We start from the raw sequence: 10151 nt of genomic DNA, 5'->3' as shown, positions 1-10151 counted from the left end.
CTTGGCATTTTCTGGCAAAATTGATCAATGCTTCCTTGAGCATTGATCCAACATTTTTCACAGTCTTTCTCTGTTAAGAGGTATTATGCAATATTATGTGACAACGCATGTTATATTTAAAATTACAGGGTGTACCAGATGTTGAAAATGCTGCATATGACCAGATGGGAGACATCTTGGAATCAAGAAGCTCACACCTAGGATGGACAGCAACTGTGGAGGCAATGGTGCCCAACCTGCACTGACTATAGTGCCTGAAAACTGATTGATCCCACCCTTGATTATGACAAGTGACCTGTTCTTTCAAAGCCTAGCAATGGGGACACCAGTTTGGTGTAAGGATTGCATATTTTCATAGTTTGTTCTTTTGATTATTTTGTTTGATATGTAGACCAAGCAATGTGTCTTTTTCAAAAAGGGGAGAAATGTAACCAAGTTACTGTGCTGACTGGGTCTATATGACTGATTGTGGCAAACATCCACAGACAGACAGCAACCCCTTAAAAGACGTGGTTCTTCCCAGAAGGGAAGAAGGACCCCTGACCCAGGAAGTAACGTGAAGAGGAAGGTCAGGGGTCAGCAGAGAGGCACTTGGTTCCCGCCCAGGGTGAGCAAAAGCACTTGGGGTCTGTGGTTACTAAACTCATGTCTGTGTCATCAGTCCATGGACTCTGTCTGCTTGGGCCAACCTACCAAAAGGAGATTGTGAGGTCATGAAACAAGAACATGCAGCTGAGAGGTGGGAGATCCGAGTTCAAGGGTCAGCTGAGAGGTAGGAGACTTGGGTTCAAGTTAGGGTGGCCACTGACATGTTCCTGCAGTATCAGACAGTCCAACACTTCCAAGAATGGCGTGGGCTTGCCCCTGCCAGCATGACTTCCTATGCATGGCATATGCAAGATCATGCCACTTGGGGGATGCTATTTTCATAAGTGCACTGTTCCCCCAACCACCAGCCTGACCTTGCACACACTGTGTGTATGAAGTCATGCTGGTGGGAGCAGAGCGCCCTGTTGTTCAAAATGGCATCTGCCCCTGCACCCCCGATACCTGACAAAAGGCCCTGTCCAGTTTTGTCCCAGTACCGGCTGGGGGACAAATCAGCCAAAAAGAAGCATGTTTGCTATCAGACTGGACAAGCAGCTTCCCTAGTTGGAGTCCCTGCTCTGGGCCAGGCAGGGAAGACACACCCCACCATTTAGTGTGTTAACAATAGCTCATGGTTTGAAGCCAATCTCATGATGTGGGGAGCCTGGTTCCCCGCCCTTGGGGTTGGCAGCCCTGCAGCAGGGGCCGCCCCAGCACTCCCTTCTCTAGTTTGTACCAGGAGACATCTGGTCACTGAGCAAGTAGGGTTGCCACCTTTCCAATTGCTGGTAACTAGACCCCAGAGGCCCTGCTCCTTTCTCCACTTCTTTCCCCACCCCTAACCTGTTCTCTACCTTTTTCCCCAAAGGCCCCTGCTCCTGCGCTGCCTGTTCCCACCAAGGCCCCATCCCTGTCGCTTGCTCCTCTCCCTGTCACTCGCTGGATTGCCTCCACCTTCTTCCCCCCTCCACCATCCCAGCTGGGCTCCCTCTGCTCCAGGGCTGGGACGGGAGCTACTACAGGCTGACAAGGAGCCTCCTGCAGGTAGGAGGTGGCCCCAGGTGAGCAGGGGCTAATGTGAGTTAATGACCTAGGGCCTTCCCCCACCCTGCAGTAACTAGACTATTGGTGTCCGGTGAGTACATCTGACCGGACACTGCCAGGTCCCCTTTTTGACTGGACTTTCCGGTCGAAAACTGGGCACCTAGCAATCCTATGAGCATGGGGCCGGCACCCGTATTTGCTCAATGGCAGAGGCGGGCTGCACTGGGAGTGGCTGAGAGGAAAATTCTGGCCTGGATGCTAGTTGGGTCCCAGCCCACTGACCTCAGTAATAGCAGGCCTTGCACCACCTCCTACAGTTACCAATTTTCTAATCACACAAACCCAAACACACTTGCCCTGCTCCTTCCCCCATGCCACACCCCTGCCTTTCCTCTTCTCTGAGCCCCCGCACCCCGCTCACTTCATCCCCCTCCCTCCATCACTGGCTCTCCCCCACCCTCACTCACTTTCACTTGGCTGGAGAAGGGGGTTGGGGTGTGGGAGTGGGCGAGAGCTCCAGCAGGGAGTGCAGGCTCCAGAGTGGGGCCAGAAATGAGGTGTTCAGAGTGTGAGAGGGAGCTCTGGGCTGGGGTGTGGGAGGGAGGGCTCCATCTGGGGTATGGGGGGGTGGGGATGAGAAGTTTGGGGTGCAGGAGGGGGGTCAGGGCTGCGGGCTCAGGACAAGGTTCGGGCTCCTGCCAGGCAGCACTTACCTTGGATGGCTCCCAGAAGCGGCCAGCATGTCCGGCTCCTAGATGGAAGCACGACCAGAGGGCTCCGCACACTGCCTCTGCCCATGGGCACCACCCCCGCAGCTCCCACTGGCTGTGGTTCTTGGCCAAAAGGCGCTGCAGAATCAGCACTCAGGGCAGGGGCAGCGCATGGAGATCCCCTGGCTATGCCTCCACCTGGGAGCCAGACCTGCCGGTTGCTTCCAGGAGCTGCATGAAGCCAAGCCTGCCTTATCCCCACTGGGCAGCCCACCGGACTTTTATCGGACTATTAAAATCTCCCTGATTGACTTCAGTAGTCACCAGGAGATCGATGCCGACACTGGGAGACTCCCGGCCAATCCTGGAGGGTTGGCAAGTCCACCCTCTCCCCGTCCCCACATAGCCCTCGCCCCGGCTTCACGCTGCCACTCCCGCGCATGCACCTGGGCACAGCCGCCAGGAGCGCGCCAATAATTGACGTCCAAACTCGCTCTCCGCGCATGCGCAGCTTCGAAACTGCCGGCAAATTCCAACGGCGTCCACTAGGGCACGGGGGCCTTCTGGATTGGAGGAGTTTCGCTGTAGGTCACTTCCTGACGGCTCGCCATAGGCTCCGCGCGGGGGACCGGCAAGGGGGGGGCGTGTCCCTCCGGTCAGGTGGCTGTGCCAGCGGCAGCATGGAGGGTGGCCTGGTGCAGGTGCGTCCCGGGGTCGGCGTGGGGGTGGTGATTACCAGCCCCGCCCACCCTGACTGCGTCCTGCTGGGCAAGAGGAAAGGCCCCGTCGGGGCCGGCGCCTACCAGCTCCCCGGAGGACACCTGGAATTCGGGTAGGAGCCGCGCGCGTGCTGTCCCGCCCCTCCCGCTTCCACCGCCGCCGCACGCGCTTCCCGGCGTCCCGCAGCGTCAGCGGCCGCGCGGAGCTCTCACTGCCCTTCCCCCCCCTCCCCCCCCCCCGCCGCAGGGAGAGCCTGGCGCAGTGCGCCCAGCGGGAGACCCTGGAGGAGGCCGCGCTGCAGCTGAGGAACGTGCGCTTCGCCTCGGCGGTGAACGCGGTCAGCGCCCCGGACCGGTACCACTACGTCACCATCCTCATGAAGGGGGAGGTGGACACGGAGCGCGAGCCCGAGCCCAGGAACCGCGAACCCGAGAAAAACGAGAGTAAGAGGGGCCCGGCCGCTGCAGGACCGCGGCAACCCTGCCCCTCCTCCCCCCGCCCCAGGGGTAGGGGAAGGCCGGGACCCCACGAGCTCCGCGCAGCCACTGTTGAAACCAAGTGTTAGGAGCCCGGCCCGGTGTTATTCGCCCTTAGCGTCCCCGGGGAGACCCTTACACCGGAGCCTTCCCGCACCGGCTGCAGAGGGGGAGTCCCTTTGTTCCACGAAAGGGGTAGCGCCTCTGCTCCATTTCCACTGCAAACACTAGATCCTAAGTGCAGGCACGTACATAAATAGACCCAGAAACGGATACTCCCAGGGTATCTGAGATCCTGAGCACGAGGGAGCTCATCGGCTGAAAGGAAAATCAAGTCACCTGGCATGATCCATCTCAGTAGCTTCGGTGCCCCTGGAGAATGGAATGCTGTCAGCTGAAGTAGGGAGCACTGTAGTCTTGGTGGGCAGTCTGCCCACTGACATAGTCCCCATCAGCATCCCAAGATTTGTGTACAAATCGCAGCTCTAGTTTTAGGGGATCTGCATTTAAGATCCTATCCAAAGCAAGGCTACCTTCCCCCCATCTCACTTTGTGCTAAACTGTAAGCGTTAACAGAGAACTGTGCCAACATGGGACCCACAGCAGGGAAGGGGTGGAGGTAAATTATGTCCCTCCTGAATGGCTTCGTTTGAGTAAAGGGCAAGATACACATATCTCAGAAAATTCTGTGGATTTCTTGTGCCATTTTTTTCTGAATGTTATAGTGCAGGATATTACATTTATGTTGCAGATGTCATTTCTGCACTAGCACTGTCCTTCTAAGTGTATAGGGATGGTATTGCCCCTTTCTAGTTGTTTTACAGGCCGTGACACTTTTTCCTCTTTCTTTTGTACAGGTTGGGAATGGGTTAAATGGGAAGAATTTCCTCCACTAGATCAACTATTCTGGCCTTTACGCTGTTTAAAGGAACAAGGTTACAGTCCTTTTACAGAAGACTTTAGTCATCTCAGGGGATACACAGGAAATCACCACTAGATGGCATAAAAAAGTCATTTTTTTGTGTGTAAAAGACAGGGATATCTTGTGCTCTCCACCAGCATTCTGTCCCTGCCAAAGGCAGAAAAATGTTACAGTACTTTACCATCTTTAACATCTAGAGTCTCTGTCACAATCACCATCCTTGTACCCAGGAATAGATGGGACTCCTTTTGGAGCCATTCAAAGATAGACTTTATGTTCTCGAAGTAAAAAGATTAAATGTGCTATCTTATTTTACAGGATCCTATGTATTTGTTAGAACTGTAGTGTCTTATCCCATAAACTTTTATATATGTCCCATTGATGTCTGTGGAACTAGTCATATAAAACTATTCATGAGGGACGTGTTTGCAGGAGCAAGCCCAGGAGAAACTGAGTTTCCCCTTCTTTCATTCAGCTTCTTGTTTTTCATCTTAAAGTAAAGAAGGTTCGTTTGCTGCCACCCTGCAGTCAGAGTTGTGAGTACAAATTCTAGACCTTAACTGTAGCCTCACATCAGCCTGTATTATTTTAGTTGATGCCACAAGCCTCCACATGGAAAGATTTTATTTTTTTGGTCATACTGAATGTGTCTTGTATTGGCTGCAGAAGCATGCTAAGTGCTGAAGAGAAAAGCAGGAATATAATGGGTGGGGAAAAGAGATCCTAGTTTACAGGAATGGATGAAAGAACGCACTAATGGTGACACTGATGAATAAATATTTTCAGTTCTACATGTCAAGGCTAGCTTCCCTAGCATTACTAAAGCTCATGGTCTTTTATGTAAGCAATTCATGTGTTAAATTATAAGAAGTTAATGTAAACATTTTATCAATTTATATGTACATAACTGTTCTAGGTTTGTAAAGTTTGGTACCATTGCAGTCATGGGAGAAAGTGGCTTTCGAATGATACATAACTTGACCCATTTCTGATGCCACTGCATTATCAAAAGACTGAGCTGGGAGCCAGCAAGCCCCCGCCCTGCCCCCACTGCAGAGGCAACACCACTGAAATTACAATTCTCTAGATTTTTATCAAATGACACCTCCTTTACCTTTCTATCACTAATTTGCTCAGATAATGAGATTTTCGTGTACCATGCTCCCAGACTACCTCCTTTGTTCTAGACTGATTATTTTTTAGATGTACAGTTTTCAGTCATGTAATCTAATCCCTTGACAGAGTAGCCAACAAATCAGAAAAGGAAATGCTCAATTTATGGTGGGGATCTTACTTTCTCAGTGTTCAGAGCCTTGTTTGTCAGCAGTAAACACCCAGCTTACAAGATAGTTCAGCTGGTCTTAGTCATGCTAGTAGCCCACACAGAAACCAGCCCCTCAAATAGTCAGCTCTTCTATATTTTCCCTACCTGTTTTTACCCAAGATAGTCAGATTTTGGAAGACACAGTATATGCAGTAATGGTCCCTGGATGAATAAGGGAAGCTTTTGGTAACTGAATAAGTGATTGCCTACTTAGGTTCTTTACCCCATATTCCATGGCCACATTTTCTATTCCAACCTTCAAATTCTGGGCCAGACAGCCTACTACAGGTGAAGTTAGATGTCTGGGAAGAAGTCTGAAAAAGTCAGCAATATTATTTCCAGAGACCTGGTGTCAAGGTTCCTTCCCCACTCTGAACTCTAGGGTACAGATGTGGGGACCTGCATGAAAACCTCCTAAACTTACTTTTACCAGCTTAAGTTAAAACTTCCCCAAGGTACAAACTATTTTACCTTTTGCCCTTGGACTTTCGCTGCCACCACCAAACGTCTCACTGGGTTTCTGGGAAAGAGTTGGTTGGAAACTTCTTTCCCCCCAAAATCCTCCCAACCCTTGCACCTCACTTCCTGGGGAAGGTTTGGTAAAAATCCTTACCAATTTGCATAGGTGACCACAGACCCAAACCCCTGGATCTTAAGAAACAATGAAAAAGCATTCAGTTTCTGAAAGGAAGAATTTTAATAGAAATAAAAAGAATCACCTCTGTAAAATCAGGATGGTAAATACCTTACAGGGTAATTAGATTAAAAACATGGAGAATCCCTCTAGGCAAAACCTTAAGGTACACAAAGACAGGAATATCCATTCCTTTCAGCACAGCTTATTTCCTCAGCCATTTAAAGAAATCATCTAATGCATATCTAGCTACATTACTTACTAAGTTCTAAGACTCCATTCCTGTTCTGTCCCCCCAAAAGCATCACCCAGACAGACACAGACCCTTCGTCCCCATCCCCCCAGCTTTGAAAGTATCTTGTCTCCTCATTGGTCATTGTGGTCAGGTGCCAGCGAGGTTATCCTAGCTTCTTAACCCTTTACAGGTGGAAGGGTTTTTCCTCTGCCCAGGAGGGATTTTAAAGGTGTTTACCCTTCCCTTTATATTTATGACACCTGGTATAGCCATTGTTTACTAAATGATTTGAAAGTAGGGGGTGGTATAATTTCTGGACATGTTCCCATCAATAAATTCTTAGGATTTTCTGCTCAAGGCTTTAATGTGATACACTATCTAGGTTATACACTCTATGACAAGTTTATGCTCCTGTCCTCACCTAGAAGGCCTTTATTTATTAGTCCCCTGCTTATGTCTCTACTCTCATTTCCCAGTCATGTATGCCACCAAAGGGTATGTCTTCACTGCCAAGTTAACTCAGGTGATCAGCACCCAAGTTAGCCTACCTCTACTGTGAGCATTCCCCACTGCAAAACCATACCCGGATAATGCACTCACTGTTTCTGCATTCACTCATATGTGTCTGGGGGCATATTCCCTGGTTCTTTCTGCTGAGGTGCTCTAGGATTCTTTCCCAAAGAGTGGGAGAATTTGTTTGAGAGACAAGGTGGGTAAGGTAATCTCTTTTATTGGATCAACTTCTGTTGGTGCATGAGACAAGCTTTCAAGCTACACAGAGCTCTTCTTCAGGTCTGGGAAAAGTACTCTGTCTCACAGCTAAATACAAGGTCAGACATAGTTTAGCATAAGGAGTTAGAATATGTGCCAAGGGACCATTTACCTTGAATGTGCTAACTATGCTAAACTATCTGTTTGATCTTGTATTTAGCTGTGAGACTCTGAGGCTATGCCTACACTAGTACTTTTGTCGGTATAACTTACGTCACTCAGGGGTGTGAAAAAAACCAAACCCCCAAGCAACATAAGTTACACTGACAGAAGAACCAGTGTGGACCGCACTGTCGGTGGGAGATGCTCTCTCACTGACATAGCTACTGCCACTTGTTGGAAATGGTTTAATTATGTCAACGGGACAGCTCTCTCCCATCAGCATAGAGCGGCTACACAAGAGATCTTAACAGCAGTGCAGCTGAATCTGTACAGTGGTGCCACTGTAAACTCTCTAGTGTAGACATGGCCTGAGACCTTTCCCAGACCTGAAGAAGAGCTCTGTGTAGCCCAAAAGCTTCTCTCTCACCAACAGAAGTTGGTTCATAAAAGATACTCTCACCCAACTTGTCTAATATCCTGGGACTGACACAGCTACAACAACATTGCAAATGGAGAACTTGTTTGTCCTTCAGGGAGAATTACAGGAAGGGCATTAGAGGACTGTCAGCACTCGGGTGATTTAGCCTGCATCTTCACTGAGAAGTGGGCAGATTCATCCTGAGTTAAAGCAGAGCTCAGGCTCTAATCTACACCCCCAGCTGAGTCAGCTATCATTGGCTGAAATCACCTTTAAATCCAGATAGCCTATGTGGATGGGGGGAGTTTGGACTAAAACTCATGTAAGAGCTCAGCCTAACTGTACAGTGAAGACATATCCTAAGTATGTTTGTCCTTGTTGCTCCCTGTCTCTTTTTCCCATTTTCAGCTTCACACCTCTTCAAGCAATCCCTTTAAAGTCTTGTCTGTGCTGTTTCCCCTGGAGAATGTTATGGAAAACTAGTAGGGACTGACATAAGTATCAAGAACATTAAACCTGGGCAGCTGAGGGCAGGGACATTTTAGTCAGGATGCTGAAATAGAGAAATAGGTACCTCCTTCTGAGAAGAGAGTTGTTTGGGCTTCAAAGTCATTTCTACTTCCCTCCCACAATCCATCAGCTGCTGAGAGCATTCTAAAAGTAAGATGTTCAGTCTCTGGAATTGAAGCAGCAAATAACTTAGTAATCTAGATGTTAGAGCACCCTGCAGGCTCAGGTGGGAGAAAAGTGAAAACCTCTATCGAGGCTGGCTTTCCTCATGAAATTAGTGGTTTGAGTCTGAGAATCAGATGATGAAGTTATATTCATGACAGAGAATGAATAAGAGGAAACTTTTTTAAAATTGTACCTAAATCCTTTCATTAAGAATGACTTTCACTTCATAGAATATCAGAGTTGGAAGGGACCTCTGGAGGTCATATAGTCCAACCTTCTGCCCAGAGCAGGACCAATCCCAACTAAACCATCCCAGCCAGGGCGGCTTGTCAAGCCTGACTTTAAAAACTTCTAAGGAAGGAGATTCCACCACTTCCCAAGGTAACCCATTCCAGTGTTTCACCACCCTCCTAGTGAAAAAGTTTTTCCTAATATCCAACCTAAATCTCCCCCACTGCAACTTGAGACCATTACTCCTTGTCCTGTCATCTGCTATCACTGAGAATAGTCTAGATCCATCCTCTTTGGATCCACCTTTCAGGTAGTTAAAAGCAGCTATCAAATCCCCCCTCATTCTTCTCTTCCGTAGACTAAACAATCCCAGTTCCCTCAGCCTCTCCTCATAAGTCATGTGTTCCAGACCCCTAATCATTTTTGTTGCCCTTCGCTGGACTCTCTCCAGTTTCTCCACATCCTTCTTGTAGTGTAGGGCCCAAAACTGGACACAGTATTCCAGATGAGGCCTCAGCAATGTCGAATAGAGGGGAACGATCACGTCCCTCAATCTGCTGGTAGTGCCCCTACTTATACACCCCAAAATGCCATTGGCCTTCTTGGCAACAAGGGCACACTCTTGACTCATATCTAGCTTCTCGTCCACTGTCACCCCTAGGTCCTTCTCTGCAGAACTGCTGCCTAGCCATTCGGTCCCTAGTCTGTAGCGGTGCATTGGATTCTTCCGTCCTAAGTGCAGGACCCTACACTTGTCCTTGTTGAACATCATCAGATTTCTTTTGGCTCAATCCTCCAATTTGTCTATATCCTATCCCTCATACACTCATACTAGTGAAAGTAGATTTTGTACTACTTCGCTTATTTTTTGCACCTCTGCCATTGCTTTACTTTACCTTCCTATTTCCCTAGTGCCTGTTGTAAAATTGAATTAGGGAAGAGGAAAGTGGATTACCAATATGCTTAGAATGATCAGTCAAAATTACATCATATTTCATAGTGAGTAGTCTAAGTCACTCAAACTAGGGTCTGGGAGTATCAGTTTTCAGCCTTGAAATGTTTTGAGATACCTAAATGTTGGGGAGGAGTGACTGAGCAAAGGGGAATTCTAACAGGAATACACAGAGTGAAAAAGCTTGGGCAGATTTAGTCAAAACTTTAGGAAACCATGAGTGAGGGTGAATGGAAACTGCAGAAACTACTTGTTCTCTCGTAACAACTGCATGGTGGTTTCCTACTGTGGAGACATGGTAGGCAGAGAAGTTAGTCAGTCCAAGATTAAATTCTGCAAGTTGAAATGT

General features: G+C 48.6%; 1 protein-coding gene across 1 annotated transcript; it reads left to right on the top strand.

The window, feature by feature from the left end:
- Positions 1–2939: 2939 nt before the first annotated feature.
- Positions 2940–5259, top strand: NUDT15 (nudix hydrolase 15). The gene is made up of 3 exons (XM_048850271.2): positions 2940–3174; positions 3309–3505; positions 4396–5259. Exons 1-3 carry the CDS (start codon positions 3023–3025, stop codon positions 4533–4535), a joined length of 489 nt encoding a protein of 162 aa, XP_048706228.1. The 5' UTR covers positions 2940–3022; the 3' UTR covers positions 4536–5259.
- Positions 5260–10151: the final 4892 nt, after the last annotated feature.

Source organism: Caretta caretta, chromosome 1 (assembly GCF_965140235.1).
Source record: "Caretta caretta isolate rCarCar2 chromosome 1, rCarCar1.hap1, whole genome shotgun sequence".
Lineage (NCBI taxonomy): Eukaryota > Metazoa > Chordata > Testudines > Cheloniidae > Caretta > Caretta caretta.
The sequence above is the reverse complement of the archived record's forward strand: the minus strand, read 5'-3'. Positions and strand labels throughout refer to the sequence as shown.